Source organism: Mandrillus leucophaeus, unplaced genomic scaffold (genome assembly GCF_000951045.1).
Source record: "Mandrillus leucophaeus isolate KB7577 unplaced genomic scaffold, Mleu.le_1.0 Scaffold266, whole genome shotgun sequence".
In the NCBI taxonomy this organism is placed as follows: domain Eukaryota; kingdom Metazoa; phylum Chordata; class Mammalia; order Primates; family Cercopithecidae; genus Mandrillus; species Mandrillus leucophaeus.
This window is the reverse complement of record NW_012102765.1, coordinates 2,117,032-2,138,544: the sequence shown is the minus strand read 5'-3', so window position 1 is coordinate 2,138,544 and position 21,513 is coordinate 2,117,032. Positions and strand designations below refer to the sequence as shown.

Below are 21,513 nucleotides of genomic sequence, written 5' to 3'. Positions count from 1 at the left end.
TAATCTTAGAAGTCATTTAACCTCTCTGAAACTTAATTTCCTCACTTCTAAAATGAGGCGGTTCAACTACATGATCTGAGGGATACAGTCTGTAGGCACTCAATAGATGACTGATTTAATTCAATTTTTAAAATATAGGTATCTCTTAACTATCTCAATTCTTATTTGAATTCTGCCTATACTCAGAAACTGAGCTGACTTCAATAAATCCCTTGCTATCTGGAACTTGGGAACCAATTACACAGATCTGTTTATTCATTTTTTTCATCCACACATAAGAGGACATAATCACACGGATTCACTATCCCTCCATATCCCAACACAGGATGGATTCACTATCCCTCCGTATCCCAACACAGGACGAAGCCAATTTGACTAATATGGGATACTTGGGCTGACGGATAACCCACTAGATACTAACACACTGTGCTGAACGTTATGAAGGATATTTATGTAAATGATACTGACTCAGATCTCAGAATAAATTAAGGGGGCTAAGAGAAGAAACCACAATTTCTTTCAGCTGGATGGATCCAGAGGGGGTCAACAAGAAGGTGAAATCTAGGTGGAGCCTTGAGGACTATGAACCTCTGTCATGGTGAGAGGGGCAGAGCAGGGAAGGAAGAGTGCCAAGGCTGCTGGCTCCCGGCCCTCCCAGGGAGGAGGCACCACCTTACTACACTAGAGTTTCCTCAGAGAAATGAAAACCGAGTCATCTTACCTGAGGATCAAACACTGCCACATGTTGAAAACACATTCAAAATATAAAACCCCACATGATATAAGTAGATACTTAGAGAAGGGTTATTTTAAATCAGAGGGGAGCATGAGGAAAGGTGAGACATTTTGAAAGTGGGGTGGACAGGAGATGATGTATTTAAGGAAGGGAGCAGTTTGATGTGATTGAAAGTACAAGAATGTGGTGAGAGAAGAAACTAGAAAAGAACAAATCACTGACTGCACTCAGGACCAGGCGAAGGTTCTACGGAGAAAGGGCAGTTCACTGACAGTTTGAGTAGAGGACGGTACCATCAGATGTATGTCTTTAGAAAGTTAAGGGCAGCAAAGAGAAACATATAGATGAAAAATGCACTGGGGGCGGGAGACAAGTTTGGTGCCAGGGGTCTAAATTAAAGCAATGGAAGAAAAAGGTTCATACAGGATTGTGAAGCCTCCTGAAGCAGAATCTACATACTTCCCAGAACATGCCTTTAAAGGTACATCTACAGGGTGAAATTGGTACTAAGTGCTTATAAGATGGTTCTTAATCATTTCTATGTTAAAAATTAACACATACGTCTGACCCGGTTTCATCTAACAGAAAAAAAAGCCAGGGGGTAGGTACAGTTAAAAATTAGTGCTAATGATATAATTCTTTTTTTTTTTTTTTTTTGCTGCATGGACTTATTTCTGTATCAGTTATTAATACAAAACAAAAATACATGTTTACAAAAGGTAGTATTTCCCTTACTAATAGTTTATGTTTATCCTACAAATATCCTAGGTTCCACTGTAAGTAGAATATTGACTGAATTTATAAACACCTAAGTAGTATCTTCCTAAAGCAACACAAAGCTTGGTATTAGAAATGTTCTGGAAGGCCAAATGTTACACAGGAGTGATCAAGACAGAGGTCAAATGCCAACTGCAAGGAACACATCCCTGTGACTGATGAGAACGCAATGCAAAATGAGGTTTATAGAATCTGTTACCTGATTTTCTTTAGCAGAAGATTCCAAAAAAGCTGCATTCCAAGATTCTGCCAAAGCTTTCCCTTCTTCATAACTGATCACCCTAAAGGACAAATAAAATTCTGGTTAAAGTACTTTGCTCTTCATTATATAAAATATCTATAATTGATTTTGAAACAGGCTCCATTTTGGTCAATTTCTTTCTCATGAAGCAGAACCATGCCCTGGCCTAACATTAGCATCGAGAATGTAACACAGGAGTGTTTCAATTACGCCTGAGCTGGGGAACAGAATAGACATTGCCTTACGGGATTATCCCTGCTCCAGCAAACCTTCCAGCTCAGAGAACATGATCCTATTTTCCAGTACTCCCGTATCTGTAACAATTGACTATTTTACAGCTAGGTTTTAAGCACCCAAGGCCAGGGGAAATTGTGAAAGGGCCTGAAAGCTCAATTCTCTTGCGTGCAGGCTGTAGAGTCTCTTACTCTCTGACATGAAGCTGCCTGGGCATGGGACATCTGCCTCCTTTGCTCCCCACTGTAATCCCAAACCCTGGTACTCAAAAACCACTTGCTGCATCAATGAGCACTACGTCTTTTTAGAATTTGCTCTATGCAAGGTGGTAGATAACCTAAAGGTAGTTTTCTATAAAGTTTGCTCTCTCTTTTCTAGAGGAATGTGAGATTTCTATTGCACTTTTGCTTCTGCTGCACACGACCATAACATCTCTGAACAGATAAGAAATGCCACAGCTAAAAATATTCTTGATATCAGAACAATAATTAAAATGACACTTCAGTGACTAAATCATCTTAGACTTGACTTTAGAAATCACTAATGATTTAAAAGCTACATACCTTTCCATATGCAGGTCTTTCTTATTCCCGACCAACATAATAGGTATTCTATTTAAAAGAAAAACAAAACAAAACAAACAAAATAGTCAGTGCCAGATTGTACTGCTCAGAAGATACTATTATAAGTTTCTCTAACAAACAGATAAAATGGTACTACTTACTGTACTTTCCCCACCATATCCAATAATTTGCCATGGATAACTTTAATCACTTCAAAACTATAAAACAAAAAGTATAAATTAGACATCCATTTTAATGTTGAAGTTTTTAAAGGTATGTTATGTTGACAGCTGGAAAATGCAAAATGTCACAGACTCACCATTTTAACATAAACTGAACACAAAGAAGTCTTGTTTTTTCCTAGCAATCCATTCACATGTGCACACATCTGACACTCAGTAACCCTGACTGAGGATATTCAAAGTGAAACAGGTAAGGCATTCAGATGGAAAGCCTACCACTGGGCTGACAAACCACATAAATGCAATTTTTAATCACCCAACTTATTCAGCAAAGAACCAACTGTTTACATTACAACTTGAACAGCTTTTCCTAGAGTGCCCTAGTGCACTCAGCCTGTTCCTGTTTTCTTTCCTAGGTACATACATTCTCTGGGTGATGCCAATCTCTCTTGGCTTTCAATCAGATCAATAAGCCGATGACTCTAGGTTGAAGGTGGCTCTCACTGGGAAGGGCATCTGAGATGTCACAATGATCACTCGAAATCTGCCATAGTAGGATTATTTATACCATTGAATGCTGACAAACAGCCACAAACCATTTCCCACCCTCCCCCAAAAAACCCATGCGAACATTTGCCAGCACATCACTGGCTCTACGTTCAAATCCTACCTAGAATCTGATGGCTTCTCACTCCCCGCCACAGCTGCCACCGAGGTGTGAAATTCCTGGCCCAAGACTGCCTGCATCACAGCTACAGCCCCAACCCTTCCCTGCCACCCCTGCTCAGCACAGCAACCAGAGGACTCGGCTGCAGCAGATGGACAATGTCTCGCTCAACGTCCTCTGATAGGCGGCCATCTCTACTCGGCCCCAGTTACTCTAAAACCCTGACTTCTGCCTCCATTCCCGTCTGCCCCCTCTTCTGTTTTGTCTGAGCTGCACTGGCCTCCTGACATTCCTTTAACATCGCCAGAGCCTCTGAAGTCACTCCCCGTGTGCCTGGTATGTTCCTTCCCTAGGGATCCCTTGCTTCAAGTCTTTCCTCAAATGTCACTTTTTTTTTTCTTTTTTTTTGAGATGGAGTCTTGCTCTGTCACCCAGGTTGGAGTGTAGTGGCACGAAACTCAGGTCACTACAACCTCCGCCTCCTGGATTCAAGCAATTCTCCTGCCTCAGCCTCCTGAGCAGCTGGGACTACAGGTGCCCGCCACCACGCCCGGCTAATTTTTGTATTTTTAGTAGAGACAGGGTTTCACCATGTTGGCCAGGCTGGTCTCAAACTTCTGACCTCGTGATCCGCCTGCCTCGGCCTCCCAAAGTGTGGGATTACAGGTGTGAGCCATACAGCCTCAAATGTCACTTCTTACACCTCTTCTGTTTATCCTAAATTACAAATTCCCTATTTCTTACCACTTCTGTACTTCATTTTTCTTGGCAGCATGGTCACAGACATCCTATCTCACATGTGTGTCGTTTTACTGTTTGTCTCCCACACCAGAAATAAGTTCCACAAGGGCAGGGATTTGTCTGCTCTGTTCATGGTTGCATCACAAGCTTCGGAGCAAGTTAGCTTGTTGAATGAATTACACACTGTGCTATTTTAAACCACGTGTGCTGTCACTTTGATAAAAACAAAAATGAAATTTAACCCCCCTACAAGCTCGCTGTGGGTCAACAATGGGATATGGGTGTCCTAAGGACCTGCAGTTACATTACAGAACCACGTTTTCCTCCACATGCTGTATTTGCCTACATTTAAAAGTGTCACCACTTGGGCAAAAATACAGTACCCTGTCACGTGAGAAACGGCTGAAAGAACTGGGACTGTGTGGCAGGCAGCTTGGAGCCAGCTCTCAGAGTTCATGCTCTCCTAGGGGCCACACTGTGTGTCATCTCCCTGCATGGACATAACGACGTGCATCTAATGAACAGAATACGGCAAAGGTGACGGGATGTCCCTTTTGAAGTCAGATGGGACTGCAGCCCCTGCTGACACTCACCCTGCGGCTGCAAGAGACTGAAGTAGAGGACACAGCTAGGACACGCCCAAATTCCTGATCCACAAATCTGTGAGATCGTAAATGTGTACTGTTCTAAGTGGCTAAATTCCTTGAGATCACTGATTTTCTGAATCAAACTGGTTGATTCAGAAAGTTTTACTGATATATTTCTTGTATGTTCATAAATATTTGTGTATTCAGCATATAGGTTTCTAAAAAACAAAACACCACTCTTCTCACACTCATGTTTGAGATTTGAGAATGCTCATTAAACTACGAGCTACTAAGGCAAAAGGCATATGACAAAACAAAACACACCCATTTTAGTAAGGAGAAACTTGGTCAAAACTTGCAACAGTGCCACTGAGAGGACACAGTGTCAAGGTTTTTGTCCTCTGCTTTGCACTAGGCCAATGTTTTCTCCAATACATAAGGTCCTTGGTGAGCACATTTTCATATTTTTAATCCAGATCAACTTATTTTTCAATTTCCCCAGTGATACGTGTTATGTTTTCAACTTGATTCTATAATGTCATCTAATTTGTGCCCACCAAAGGAGATTTAAAAAAATCAGTGGACGCACTAAGAAAATTTTCTACCTACTATTTTGATGCCTCAAAGTAACAATTTGTAATGTTGGTAAAAAACACCAACATTATTTTCTAAAAATTAGCTAGAATAAAATTATACTTACCAACAACAAAACAATTTTTGAATCATGTTTTTCAAGTAAATTAGTAAAATAATGGTAATTCATAAACAAACATGAACTTCCAGCATTCATTAGATTAGTGGTACATTAAATTTGTTCTGGACAAGGCCTTACACATGGCAGGCACTGAAATGGAAAATCTTAGAATTTATCGAGCAAACGAGAGCTTAACATGAGTTATATATACAGTAAGTACATTTTAAAAATATACAACTGAAATTAAGAAAATCTTTGTACAAAAACGGCCAGTATTTTTACTATTTAAAGTGCTCGTGTAAGTCAGTAAGAAAACAATGTTTCCAAATACTATGTACACTGTGGTTTTAAGCATAAAATCCAATCTAAGCATTGCTTTTAGTGACAAGAATATGAATACATGAAAACAGGAAGAGAGATATCCATCTATTGTTGAATATGAAATATTATAAAGCTATTTACTATTTCAAACACTTGGTAATATGGAAAAATATATATTACATAGTAAGTAAAAATATAAAAACATGGAAAATATAAACCATAAAACAGCATTCAGAGAGCAAATAAAAGGATGTTAAAACAATCCATGCAGACTAAAACAAAGACCAGAAAAAACATATACCAAGATATTCCCAGTATCTATGCTTAGGTAATGAGATCAAGAATGATTACCCCCACTTTCTATTTTTCACAGTTTCCCAATTTTCCTTAAGGAACACATAATTTTGGTACTTGGTTTTGATTCAGGTGTAAACTTTCTCAGGGACTGACAGCATGGGGTCTGTTTATAAGAACGGCCGAGAATGGTACTCAAACATTTTATAGCTAGAACTCAACACCCTAAATATGTTTCTCTGCCATGGAGAAAAATGTTACCAACAACACACTCACAGAGCTGCAGACTGAATTTTCACTGGCAGTGGAGTATGTGGGGGTAAGGAACCCAGACACCGGCCAACATGGTGGCCTCCAGCCACACGTGGCTACTGAGCACCTGAAATGGGGCTACTGTAACCGAGGGAGTATGAATTTTTCATTTTTAGTTAATTTAAACAGCCACCTGCGGAACAAATAGCAAACACTTCTATCACCGCAGTAAGTTCTATCGGACAGTGTCAGCCTTGACTGTGGAACTGGAGAGATGGCTATGAATCCCAGCAACGTCATTATGTAGCCCTGGGCAAGTTGCTTTAGCTCTGTCACTCAGTTTCTTTCTATGTAAAGTGGGATATAAAACATCTCTGATGAAGGATTGTTTAAGGTAATGATGAAATAGGTAATGTATCATATGTAGGCAAAGAGCATAACAAACTCCCTAATGTGTCGCACACACTCAATAGATGCTAGGTAGCCACCAAACGCCCTCCACTGGCACTGATATTTTCATAAAGTCTTCAAACATAAGCTGTCACCAATGCCCAGAGCTCCGCTGCTGTATACAGCCAGCTGTTCTGTTAACAGACACAGACCACTGCTCCTCCTGATAACACACGCCATCCCCCGGTAAGAGACGACATGAAATATGTAGCTAAAGGAACCGACATCCATTCTTATTTATACAAATAATGGCTCTGTTTTTATGTAGTAAAGAGAGACTCTATTACCAAAAGGTCTTATTTCATAAATTCAAAGGATAAGATATTGAACAAACCCAAACCCTCAACATTTTATTAGAAAGTCTATTTCACCTTAATATGGTAAAAACACACACAAAGTAAAATCAATTTAGGCATTTCCCATTTCAATTAGCAGAAAAGCTTAGATCATGCTGAACCACTATTTTTCCAGGTAGCTCGAGGTAAGAAAGAGCCTTTTAACCTATTGATGCAACTAACAGAACATTTAGTGGGCCATGTTTTCCCCCAACAACCCAGTTGCTCCACAAGAAAATCACTAAAAAACATGTAGCCTACTAATTCTAATTGTCACTATTAATAATTCCAGCATAGTCCTTTAAAAAGATCAATGCTATCTACGAGTAGCAAATAAACTCAAGCAGGCAGCAGGAGCCTTACCTTTTGATTGATGTAACAGAATACACAAGAATATAGCCATTAATATCTATGGAGTAGGTCTGAGGAAAGATAGAATATTCATCCTGTGGAAAAAAAAATTATATTTGAGTAGTCTTCATATAGCATCACAAACAACCTTTACCCAAAGTTTTTCATGTATTACCTGAAGAAATCAAAGTAGACACAGAGTGGATTACAATATTATGCCAGAAACAGCCTACACACTGAAGCTTTAAGAATGGCTTGGAGGTGATAATGTGGTTCAAGCCAATATTTAAAAATGACTAGCTGTTCTAGAACTTTAGGGGAAAGTCTGATGACCTCCGTAACTCCTGGCAGAAGAGGATGGATGGAACATAAAGATGATTGGCTCTGTGATCTCAAAACAAGGGATGAGCATGACTAAGTCCAGAATCTTCTAGACCTCAGGACATTTATACATCCTGCTGATTTATTCCATAAATCTGTATTTTTATACTTGAAACTGTCCTATTATTTAATTTATTCTCTGCATGTCAGTCACAATGACCTGAGCTTCAATCTACAGGTTGCTAGAGGGGTGCCAATAGCATCTGGGGGCGGGGGGGAGGGGAAGGAAGGGAGGGAGGCAGGGATGGGGAGAGAGAGAGAGAGAGAGAGAGAGAAAGACACAGAGAGAGAGAGAGAGAAAGAGAAAGACAAAAGAGGATCAAAACACCAGATTCAATTGAGGTATTCAGACTTTTGGGGACCAAGAGAGTTACTTACTGAGCAACTCTAGGAATTAAAGAGAAAGGTACCTATTATGCAACAGCATAGTAGTCCTTAGTTTTATAAAGCAACATTATGAAACCTTGCTTTATATACATATTAAAGCATACAGAAAGTTCTGATGTCAGTGCAGTTTTCAACAGTACATGCTACTGTCTGGTACAAACATTTCATTCTTAGGTGAAACTAAATTGTCAACATAATACATGTCCCAAGCACTATTACGGAAAAATCACATCATGGTACCAGCAGATTAAGCAGCAGTCTATTATTTTTGTAAACTTACAGTATGGTTATAACCACTGTTTACGACAGCCCAGAATTACTGCCCTGTGGTAAAGTTCTTTAAAGAAAAAAAAAAGAAAAAAGAAAAAATTAAGTTTTACTATAAATTCTTTGATATAATAAATAAGATTAAAAACAAAATCCCAAATGATTTTAATCACTAGCTCAGCGAGAGTAGGTTCAAAGTTAAAATTCTGTTTTCCCTAAAGGGAAAATGTGGAAACATAGAAAAAAGTAGTTATGTGTAAGAAGCACTGAGTGAAAAACTACCAGTTAGAAGATATAATGGAGGAAAGAGCCCCTAGCTGATATAATTCTGATTTTTTTTTTTTTTTTTTGAGACGTAGTTTTGCTCTTGTTGCCCAGGCTGGAGTGCAATGGCACTGTCTCAGCTCACTACAACCTCCATCTCTCAGGTTCAAGCGATTCTCCTGCTTCAGCCTCCTGAGTAGCTGGGACTACAGGCTACACCACCACACCTGGCTCATTTTTGCATTTTCAGTAGAGATGGGATTTCACCATGTTGGCCAGGCTGGTCTCGAATCCCTGACCTCAGGTGATCCGCTTGCCTCGGCCTCCCAAAGGATTACAGGTGTGAGCCACTGTGTCCGGCCTTTAAAGTCTACTTTCTGAGAAAGAATAATAGCAATATAGTAGAAACTGGGAGGGCAGGTGAGTAGAAACCATAAAGCTCTCATAAAATAATACTGTACTGGCTCACAAATAGAACAGACTGAAAAATCTAGAAAGACCTGATAGATATGAGAATGAGGTACCTGATAATATTGGCATTTCAATCAGTGAGGACCAAAAGTAACCCTCAACTGAGCGTAGAGGGACACCTGGGGATGAACGGCTAAGCTGGATCTCCAATTCACACCTCGGCAAAAACATATTCCAGACGAAGCAAAGATTTAAAGATAAAAACGATGGGCACAATAGATGCGAGAACTTAAAACGTATTACCAGTTAAAAAAAGATTAATAAATGAAAAAGTTCTTCATGGTTGCAAACCTCTCTAACAAAAACCATAAATAAAACACAAACTGAAAACAAAACTGTGCATCTCAGATCATATACAAAATGCTAATTTTCTTCACATATTGAGGGGGAATCTCATATCAACACGCAAAGACTAACCACCCAATAGAAAAAAAATGGCAAAGTACACAGACAGGATAATTCATAGGGGAAAAAAAAAATACAAACATCTTCCAACACAGGAAAAAATCAAAGCCCCTCCTAAGAAGAAAAGTGCATTATTAAAAGTACACTAGGGTGCTATTTTTTACCTATCAGATTGGCAAGTACCAAAACGTTTGGTTAACACACAGTGCTGCTGAAGGTGTAGGGAAACAGACACTCTCATTCACTGCTGGCAAGAACATGAACTGTAACCCTATGATAGCCCACATCCAGGAAGTTTTCCTATGTGCATCACTACCCTATGTGTAAAACAACGTCTGGGACGTTCGTTAAGGGATTGCTGATGGTAGCAAGATGGGCAACAGTCTAACTGTTGATCAGCAGTTAACTTACAATATATATCCCAACAACTGGATATTATGCGGCCTTGGGGAAAAGAGAGGCCATAGGTATTGATATGGAATAATCTCCAAGATGGAGATGTATTACTCTTTGTGTAAAAAGGAAAAAAAAAAAACAAAACCAAGCTTAAAACTATATTTGCATATTCATGTATCAAGTATCCTAGAGGCATATACTAGAAACTGGTAAATGGGGTTGCTGGCAGGGGTGGGGGGTTAGATAGCTAGGGTAGGAACGTCTTAAGTTTTACTATTTACACATTTTTGCACTATTTTTTTTGTACTATGTGCATTACACCTATTTTTTAAAAATTAAACTTAATTTTCAAAATAGCAAATTTGGTTACATTATAAGATGGATTGTCATTGAATCAATTTTTATTATTTATTTATTTATTTATTTATTTATTTATTGAGACGGAGTTTTGCTCTTGTTGCCCAGGCTGGAGTGCAATGGTGCAATCTCGGGTCACTGCAACCTCTGCCTCCTGGGTTCAAGCAATTCTCCTGCCTCGGCCTCCCAAGTAGCTGGGATTACAGGCATGTGCCACCACGTCTGGCTAATTTTGTAGTTTTAGTAGAGACAGAGTTTCACCATGTTGGTCAGGCTGGTTTCCAACTCCTGACTGAAAGTGATCCACCCGCCCCGGCCTCCCAAGGTGCTCGGATTACAGGTGTGAATCTAAGTTATTAACCAATTTATGCCGGAGGTTGCACTTATTTTTTTTTTTAATGAAAAATCAGACCTTGGTGACCTTGATCAGTAGGATATAAATAACTTCCATAAGCTTAGCATTCCAATAACGGAACACTAGGCATAAATAGGTAATAACACAGAAGAGGCTACTTTTTTTTTTTTTGATACTTCACATTCTTACCCCAAAATTCATTTAGGGTACATGCTCTCACCCTAATATTGGGCAAAACCAAAATATTTCATGCAGTCTAAAAATAATCAATCTGTATTTAACTATGTTCATCATTATTCCTAGGTCGGCAATTAAACCACTATTAAAGCATAGTGGTATGGATGTACTGACATAAACCACGAAGTAGTAAATAGAACTTGCTAACAAATACTGCTATGCAGCAATTCACCGCATGCAATTTCATTCCTGAAATGTGGAAGCAGCTAGTGAACAAATTTACTACAGAGTACTTTTAAAATAATTTGCCTCTTAATCATCTTACCCTACTACTACTAGTCTTAATCCCAGAACTAGCCCCGTATGCATCTAATTTATAAAGCAGCTCTTGGAGCAGTAAACATCTGAGTTTTGTTCTCATCCAGTTTTCAACAGAATGAAGGGTGAAACTACGGCAGGACATGCCTGCGCGTCACTGTCCTGAGCTGTAAATAAAGAGCACATCTTTAATTTATTGTCCATCAACTGTAAATATAACCTTCAAGAACTACTAGTTGCAATGAGTACAAATGATTTAAAGTAGCCAAATTTGGATATATTTTGTGCAAAAATTCTCCAATTACTCTTACCCAGTTGTAATAGAACCCAAAGAGGCAAGACAACAGGGCTGCTAATATGATCACTGCTCTTGTCTTATCTCATATACTCTTCCTAAACACTGGTGCTTTTGGTTTCACTATTTGTATTATTATATCACTAAAATATTTTAAATTGTTTGATACCTGAGTGTACATTTATGTTCTAGGGCAAAACAGTACCTCAGGGGAACACATATTCCAACTTGATAAGTAGTCAATATAGAGAAATTTATTCTTTAGAGAAATCTTTTCAAAGACAGCTCTCCAAGTATTAAGAACACGTGCACTTCCACCACGCAGCCTGTCAGCACAGTTAATATGCTGGTGTCACACTTGCCTCAGCAGCACTAAAGGTCTACAGAGAAAGAGCACATCCGCTTCAACCCCACTGTGATAATCCTCCAACAATTCCAGTTATCACTATTTACAGATAAAGCTCTGAGACATAGAAAGACTTCTTCACCCTTTAATTTAAAGAGATGGGATCTCACTCTGTTGCCTAGGCTGGACTGCAGTGGTGCTATCACAGCTCACTGCAACCTCAAACTCCTAGGCTCAAGTGATCCTTCCACCTCCCACAGTGCTGATATTAAAGTCAGCATGAGCCACCATGCCCAGCCCTCATTAGCTTCCTTAAGGTTACTGGGTTAGCAACAAAAGCCAAGATTCAAATCCAGGCAAGTGTGACTCCAGGGCCCACACTCCAAACAGTTATGAAACTGGTTCCCTGAATTGCCTGATACAAAACGTGTTTCCAGAGTAACATTATATGAAAGTGATTTATCAATTTACATTCTCATCACCAGTTTTCAGGAGCTTAAAGAAGATTCTAAATAAGGATACAAAAGCAAACTGAAGTCCCACAATAAACTGAACAGCTGTATTTCTTTGCCCAGGATACTCTAAGTTACACTGTTGCCCAACGTAATTATTATTAGCACCCCCAGTCCACAACTCTAAGTGTCTTGGTTTAGGCAATAAATTATATAGTCAACTTAACTATAAAAGAAAGATACGAAACCCAACAACACAACACTCAAGTGGCTCTTCCCTTCCCAACTAATGTCTAATGAGCCTTGTCATCTGTGCCATGCCCCGCCCCCCCAACAGAGACTTACACTGCTCCCCTGGTCCATATAAGCCCCAACTCCTATTCTTCTGTCAAGAGGACAGGTATCAGGGAGTGAAAGTCTAGGATGGCTCTGTTCTAATGAAAGCATCAAGAATCTGACTGCTAAAGCACATCACATCCACCGCCAGCCGGGAGTGTGTAGGGTGAGTGAAGGAGGCACATGCTATAGCTCTGTGTACAAGCTCAAAGAGCCAAACACATTTATTTTCTTCCAAGCTTCCAAAATGGAAACCTCAGGGTTCCTCCAATGCTAACATCACTCAATATAGCTATCTTCTTGCTTCGCTAAGGCGTCACACTTTCCTTCTATGTTCACTTCAAAACACAAAGCAGAGGGAATTCATTCCAAACCCACAGGACAGGTCATACTATTCTGGGTCTACTCCAATTTCCCCAGATTCCAGGAAAAAAGCCCCCATTTAACACGGCAGACCAGATCACACTACACTCACCCTCCTGCTACTCTTATCCTTTGACTATAAGTCACAAGGGTGGACCAGGCATGGTGGCTCACGCCTGTCATCCTAGTACTTTCGTAGGCCAAGGCAGGCGAATCACCTGAGGTCAGGAGTTTGAGACCAGCCAGGCCAACATGGCGAAACCCCGTCTCTACTAAAAATATAAAAATTAGCCGGGTGTGGTGGCGTGCCTGTAATCCCAGCTACTTGGGAGGCTGAGGCAGGAGAATTACTTTAACTCAGGAGGCACAGGTTGTAGTGGGATAGCGCCACTGCCTTCCAGCCTCGGTGACAGAGCAAGGCTCCGTCTCAAAAAAAAAAAAAAAAAAAAAAAAAAAGTTGCAAGGGCAGGAGTTAGGAGCTGAAATCCCAGCTTCTTTACATTCCTCACCCTCCAGTGAAGAAGGGTAAATTCAGTCTAATAGAATGGTTTCTAGTAAAAGCAGGCCTGGATGTCATGGTAATGGGGCAGCTAAGCTGTCAAAAGGGCTTTTCTTTGTTCCATGTACTCCTTTCCCCCTTGCTTCCAGTCAATTCCCCTGGTGATCCAATTCCACACATCCCTGCTACATTAACCAACATGTGAATATCCTTTCTGGGGGGATTATTTGACTTTTGGCCATTACCTACTGTCTATCAAATAAATTGAAACTCCCTCACCTAGTAATCACTCTGAAATCCACCCACCCAGAGACTCTACTACGTAAACTAAACCCAACACTCAAACCAGAGCCTAGACTCTAATCAAATTGGTATTTTACGGCCCAGGTCCTCATAAGATTAAATCAGCTAATTTCTACCCTATGCCCCTCTTATGCCTTTCCTCTAGAAAAGATGTACTTTTGCCCTAATGTAGGAGAACACATATCACAAAGAGAAAGAAAGCAACTCATATGACTCTCTAATATAAAGTTTAGAAAACAGAAAACCACTAACCTGTAATAAGTATTAACCCTTACAATGTTAGTATATTTAAAGTAATTTTAAAGCAGAAAAACAAGTTATTAAAAGAAAACTGCCAGAAATGTCTTAGAAAAGACCAAGTACACAGCACATTAACATTTAGTTATGTACGCTCCTCGACTTATGATGGGGTTACATCCCAATAAACCTACTATAAACCAAAAATATCATGAGTTGAAAATGTATCAAATACCTCAACAGACCCATCATAAAGATGAGAAATTGTTAAGTTGAGCCACTGCAAGCCAAACCATTGGGAGTCAGGGACTGTCTGCACACAACACGAGGGGTTTTCCTGGCATAGCTGGTACTTTCAGAAATCAGTGCTAGGACCAGGACTGTCAATATGCTGTATAAGATTCTGAGATACCAGAGGTCACTTACTTGCCCAGCTGTGTCTACAAGTTGAAGATGATATTCTTGTCCATTTACTGTGATCAACTTTGTAAAAGCTACAGGGAAAAAGGGAATTAAACATTAGTTTTTAAAAATTAACTCTAAACCACTTAAAGTTTGAACAATGACAACCAATTAAGCACAGAGTCCCTAGCAGTCTCAGAGAAAGGCCCCATGAAACAAAAAAGAACAACTCCCTGACTTGTATAGATTCTCCCCTACTTCCATTATTTAGCTAGGAAACACGGTGACTGGCTAAAATCAAGCTTGGTAAACCTTGATTCTTTTTCAAAGAGACAAAGTACGCAACAATTCAATCCTATAATAGTAATTTCAATGCTCTGGGGCAAATCCTTCCTCTTGTGAAAAAGTGAAATATACTACATAAAGTCTGAGCTCTAGAATAAACCAAAACCACAAAAATTTTCCATTAATTTATAGGAAGTCTGGCATCAGAGCACAAAGAGCTAATATTAGTTGAAGTGCTAAGAACTTTTAGTACATAAAAAAAGTAACAGTTTTACTGACGGATAAAACAGCAATGAAACAGATGTTCTATGTTGAAGCCATCCTTCCCACTTAAGCTTAAAGATCCAAGCAATTTGTCACAACTTCTTTTCCCTGACAAGGGAGGAAAGAAAATCAGACTTGAATAACTTCCGGAAAAGTCAATTCAGAATTTGAGGGAGACAGACTTCAAGCAAATATAGACAAAAGAGGAAAGAACTACTAACAGAAACAATGTAAAAATAACCACCTGGAACCCTGACAAGGAAGTGGAACAGATTTCTCTTGCATACCCGCCCCAGCTGTCCTGACTCACGATGAGTCCTCCAATCTCCTGACTGGCCGTCCTATGTGACCAGAGCCAGGCTGCAGAATCTATCCCTCATACAACTGAGAGAGGTCCCACTTTGCCCACAGCAGAAAGGCAAAGCTGACACAGACAAATGGAAATTAAGTGAGAAAACTCTAAGTAATAAAGAGGATTGACTGGAGATCTTATCTGAATTATATGAGTTCCACAGGGAAAGAAAAGATGGCCGAAAGACAAGCAATCATCACAGAGAATCATATTAGCGTCACACTTTTCTAATACAAGCAGGGGTGCCAAAAGTCAGGTGAGTAAAGATTACAGACCACATGATGAAATCAATGGCCACACTATATTATGCTTATACCTTTTCTGGAAGTTATCACTTTTAGGAAACAGTTAAATCAGATGGAAACTGAATCGGAATATTTCAAGCTGAGGGGATACCCAATATAACCTATTTCATCAATTCTAAGAAAGAACTCAGATTTGTTTTTACACCGTATCCTCTCTGCTTGGGATGCATCCTGCACCCCTGGAGCTTTCAGTCCTTGTCAGCCAGAGTGCAGTCACTATAGAGCTGTGTGAAAACCTTTAGTCAGATAAATTGAAGTGTATTTCAGATTTGATGAGAAGTATGTAAGAAACACTGGTGAGCAATAAAACCAGTGACCTTCAATTAGAACTAAGTAACTGTGGTTATCAAGTATAATTATGATGACAAGGTTACTGAAAGGAAACATCATTCATTCATTCATTCGTTCAAGAACAATTTCTTGAGTGCGTATTATCACCAGTAGCACTGTTGTGGGTGCTTGGGATGCTGTAGTCTCTGACACTCTGTGAGCTTAGATCCCAGGGAAGGAAAGAAGATACAGACACACATGTACCCTCCCACCCTCTCGGGTATCTTCCCTGGGAGTGGAACATCCAGGCAGAGGTTAAACAGCAAGTGAAAAAAGCAAAAAAGTCAATGCAACTAAAGCTGAGGGAGAACGGTAGGCAGCTAACTAGGATGGACAGGAGGCAGAAGGTCCTACAGAACTTGGGATTTTTACTCCGAATGTGAGGAGAAACCAAGGAAAGATCACTCTGGCTACACTGTATATAACAAAAATGGTCCCAGAGATATTAGGCAGGAGCCCATGATATAGTGACCAGTGTCATGACTGTATAGACTATCACAATCTATAGGTGACACTGGCCTGGATTAGAGATGCAGATATTCTGGAAGTATTTCAGAGGCAGAACCAAAAGGATTTTCTAATTGACTGGAGGTGGGATGTAAGAAAATGAAGAATCAGGATGACTCCAAAGCTTTTTTAAGATGCCACTTACAGATACAGGAAAGACTAGGGGAAAAATACTAGGGATGGGAGAGGAAGGGAATTGAGAGTTGGGTTTTAGGGATGTTTTGGGATGCTTATTAAATACCAAGGGGAAATGCAGGCAGTTAAATAAAGAAGCCCAGGATGTAGTGGCTTATGCCTGTAATCCCACTTTGGGAGGCCCAGGCAGGAGGACTACTTGAGGCCTGGAGTTCAAGACCACCCTAGGCAACATAGTGAGACCCAATCTCCACAAAAAAGGAAAAACTGCTCCAGCATGGTGGTTCACGCCTGTAGTCTTAGCTACCTGCAAGGCTGAGGCAAGATCATTTTAAGTCCAGGAATTCAATGTTACCATAGCTATAATCATGCCACTGCACTCCTGCCTGAAGGACAGAGTGAAAGACCTTGTCATGTAAAATAAAATAAATTATAAAATAAAGCTCAGAGCTGGGGGGAGAGGTTGGGGTTGAGAATACACACTGGTGAGTCAATAGCAAATTAAAGAGAGGGGAAGATCACTTGAGAGCAAGTGCAGAGGAAAGGCCTGAAACAGGGCACCCCGTGTTGCCAAGTCAAAAAAATGCAGAAGATTCGGCCAAGAAGACTGTGAAAGTACTGGCTCACCAGTGAGGTAAGAGAAAAAGGGTAGGAGATGTCATTGTATATAGTGTATAAAAGAAAAAACAATTAATAAACATTGGCATCTATCTTTGCATGTAAAAAGAATGTAACTTGTCCTACTTGTAGCAGTAAAATGAAAAAGAAGACCTTCCATCTTGCTGTCATAGGAAAACTGCCAGTTTTTGTTACTATAGAAAAAAGGGAGGTATAATAAGAGATAGGATAGACTAGGAAATAATTCTACTCTCTCTCATTTTAACCTCATGTCAAAATGGAAAGCTGGCTTTCTTCTGACATCACTTTCCTTGAGCCCCCTTCTCTCTGCCTCTTTGAATCACCAGAGAATCCCTTTCCAACCTAAACCCCTGAAATTCTCCTAAGTAGACTAATAGCTATTTACTAGTAAATGCTACTAACCAAGGTCATAGAGGTTTCTAAAATTTGGTGTTCACAGAGCAAGATTTGTGTTACTAAAGTGTGGTGAGGACTCTTCTTTCATACTCTACTGAGAAGTCCACACCCAGGACGCAATGCCTTGAGAATTCTGCAACACCTAACTGCAATCTCCCAACTTCCTGAGAGGAAGGCGCTTATCATTCACCAACAGTGCTACCTGGAGATGGCAGAAGTTGGAAATTGCTGCTATGCTTGCTTTTTAATTATAAACTACCACTAGCTTAATTTAATCCTATCAATTTAGTTTGTATTGAGTTGTTAGATTAACACTGCAGTAGATAATGAAGTATATTTGCATAAGTAGTACTTCTGCTTTAAAATTTCCCCAAACTAGAAAATATGTGGTTTTACTGATATTGTTCTCCTACACCCCTACTGTTAAAGATGACACAGTCCCAGAATTTTTGCTCTCACCATGACACTTCACTGAAATGTGTCACCTCTGAGTGCTTGCTATAACAGCTTGTTCTAATATTATAAAGCGTAAAATAACTACTAAATTATTTCCAGATTTACAGTTTTTTAAAATCATAAAACCACCCACTTATTTATCTTGCTGGCAACAAGTTCATGATAACCTTTTCTTTTCTTTCCAATTCATTGTTATCACTGAACAACGAATGTTTTTCTACCAAATAGTGGAAGAAACGTTGGACTAAGGGCTCCTGCCCTGTGTTAGGTTATCAAAACTGTAGTAAGTGGAATATAATGTCTGAATATGCCTCACGAACTTTTAATGGATACATATTCATATTTATTTCTGCTCTTGCCTACAGACTTTAACAAGTACTCTGAATTCATTTTTGAGGTGAAGAAAAGTCTTCATTATTGAACTGTAAGATGAGAAAAATTTAAAATACGACCAAAGATGATGCTGATAGCCTCAAAAAAGTAGGGTCATATTACTCTGTTTCTGAGATAACATCAAGTTACATAAGTTGGACTTTCTTCTGATCCATTACTAAGATAATGTATGTATGTACAGCTCCATGATACACAACTCCATGACTTTCCTTCCAACTCAATTTCTATTTTTGAGACCACATCTTGCTCTGCTACCCAGACTGGAGTGCAGTGGCGTGATTACAGATCACTGCAGCCTCAAACTCCTGGGTTCAAGTGATCCACCTGTCTCAGCTGAGACTACAGGCACACTCCATCATGCCCAGCTAATTCCAGTTCAGTATGAAATGGTATGAGGATACATATACAATTATCCACTTTTAGAGGCAGAGCTTACGAAGAAAACAATCTTCTATTGTTCTATTAATACAATTCCAAAATGAACCTTATTATTTCAAGGATCTAAAATCCTAAATTGCTATGTATAGCAAATATTAAAGTCTGAGATAATGATTTCCTTATGTTCTTATTCCAGTGGACAGAAAACCGAGCTTGTTCATCTAGCACTCACATTAATCTGCTCTTCACACTTGCTTACTACGATATAATGACTAGCCAGACAAATCATAGGATGTAATCAGGACTCCTCCCTGCGGATACCCAGAGGTTACTTTCAAATATAACACCTTGAAAGGTTACTTTCAAAAATATTCCCAGAGTTAGTCTATCAACCAATTGGTTTCCTTCTCTGCTACCAGTACACTGACACACAAAGGACAGCCAAATATTTTAAGTAAGGGGTGAGGAAACTTTTTCTGTAAAGGGCCAGATAGTACTAGTAAATATTTTAGGCTTTGTAGGCCACCTGGTCCCTGCTGTAACTATTCAACAACTCTGCCATTGTACACAATGTAAAGGACAACATGTAAAGGAACAAGCATGGCTGTGTATCAATAAAACTTTACAGACGTTAACATTGGAATTTCATATCATTTTCACATCAGACATTATTCTTCTTTAGACTTTTATATATTATGCTTAAATGTAAAAACCTTTCTTAGCTCTTGCTCTGTACAAAGACAGACAATGGGCAATGGGCCTTTCTGGCCTGCAGGTGGTTGTCTGCCAAGCTCCTTACTTTAAGCCAAAGCATTCAAGTGATTCTCTTCTCTTGCAAACCTCTGGCAGGTGAAATCTACCTCATGCATAATATGCCAACCAGGTGTTGATGAACCCCCATGTTTAAATCTACATGTTCCTGGTGACAAATCCTAGGTAAGTCCTGGTCTCAAGAATCTGAGAAAACTAGTTCCAGGGCCCACCTGTGGTTCTAAGCCCGAAAAGACCAGCTTCCCTGTTTCAGATTCTCCTTAGCGATCCCTAGAATCAAGATCTGTCTCAAAGCTGGGCACAGTGTCATATGCCTGTAGTTCCAGCTACTTGGGAGGCTGAGGTAACAGGATCATTTGAGTCCAGGATATTGAGTTCAGCCTGGGTAACACTGTGAGACCCATGTCTCTTTAAAAAAAAAAAAAAAAAATTGTCTCATGGTCCTAGAATCCATCAGGAATATGCTGAAACCACGGATTAAAATTGAACAAAGTAAAGGTCATAGCTGGTTCTCTCTTCCCTGCTTTTTTCTGCACATGGCCTAAAATGTCAACAGGCTTTTTGAGCCAACTTCTTTTTAATGCTGCAACTGCTCTAACCAATCCCAGAATAGTTCATTTCTCTTTCAAATCTTTAGGGCTGGAAAGAAGGATATAGAGAAATGGGGGCGGGAGTATGGCGTCTGTAAGAATAAGGAACAGCGATCTGGAGTGTTTTTCATTCTTTCAAGCTTGGAATCCCTGGAAACTGCAATGGCTGGGAGGAAGGGGGTGTGGGGGAAAAGACTGTGTTCTCCACTCCTGTTTTTGAGCAGATTCTGGAATACGAAGCTTCCAGTAATGGGCCAGATTCCTACTGACTTGAATTAACAATTTCTAGATGGCAAGGCATGCAGACATGGAAGGAAAAAATCTTTCAGGGTAAAGTAGGTAAATCTTTTGCAAGTTTTCTTTGACCCCAATCGGGAGACATACAGAATTTACCTTCTGCACTCAAAGCCTCCATGAATACACAATGGCTATTTTACACAAAAGAAGGCTTCTCAGTTTTTAAGTACTTGAAAACAATACTTACTGTTTTCTATGGTTGGATCGTAGGAGTCCACAAATTGGCCTTCAACAAACTGAATCGTCAATGAGGATTTCCCTATAAAGGAGAACAAGAGCTTAGTGTGTGTTGGCATATGAAGGTAAAAATTTTTAATTTTGCTGTTTCATTAAAAAACCACTAATAGATGAAGAAGCTGAAGGTATTAGGGTCAGAAAACATTCCTTTAATTAGCATTTGGGCAATTTCAAAAAATGAAATAAATTTCATTAATTTGCTTTATATGAGGATATTATGCAATTAAGCTATTACCAAGTAAACTTGTCTGTGACATTAACAAATATTACTGACCAACAAGCACATCAGATATTCTGTTAAAGATAAACTAAAAGGTTTAAAGTAAGCTAATTTCCTCTAGTATCCTTGGAATCTTGCTATTTAATGTTAACATGAAAATTAAAACGATTAGTTTCGTTGTATTCTTTCATATATGACCACTAGAAGTGTTACCAAGTACAGCTTTTAAAAAGAGTAATACGGCCAGGTGCCATGGCTCATGCCTGTAATCCCAGTACTTTGGGAGGCTGAGGCAGTTGGATCACCTGAGGTCCGGAGTTTGAGACCAGCCTGGCCAACATGGCGAAACCCCGTCTCTACTATATTCTTAGTAAATTAGCTGAGTGTGGTGGTGGGTGCCTGTAATCCCAGCTACTTGGAAGGCTGAGATAAGAGAATCGCTTGAACCCAGAAGGCAGAGGCTGCAGTGGGCCAAGATCACACCACTGCACTCTAGCCTGGGCAACAGAGCAAGACCCCGTC

General features: G+C 39.7%; 1 protein-coding gene across 2 annotated transcripts in view; it reads right to left on the bottom strand.

Moving 5' to 3' along the window:
* The window catches only part of RHEB (Ras homolog enriched in brain), a 52,120-nt gene that overhangs the window by 2,907 nt on the left and 27,700 nt on the right, over positions 1 to 21,513 (bottom strand). Inside the window, exons 2-7 of one of the 2 annotated variants that reach the window (XM_011984325.1) lie at positions 20,722 to 20,793; positions 14,461 to 14,528; positions 7,438 to 7,520; positions 2,713 to 2,769; positions 2,552 to 2,599; positions 1,713 to 1,794 (exon numbers count right to left, since the gene is read on the bottom strand). In XM_011984325.1, coding sequence (XP_011839715.1) covers positions 1,713 to 1,794; positions 2,552 to 2,599; positions 2,713 to 2,729 — 147 coding nt within the window. In that variant the 5' untranslated portion in view covers positions 2,730 to 2,769; positions 7,438 to 7,520; positions 14,461 to 14,528; positions 20,722 to 20,793. Of the gene's footprint in view, positions 1 to 1,712; positions 1,795 to 2,551; positions 2,600 to 2,712; positions 2,770 to 7,437; positions 7,521 to 14,460; positions 14,529 to 20,721; positions 21,162 to 21,513 lie in introns of those variants that run through there. The other variant, XM_011984324.1, reaches the window with a different exon arrangement.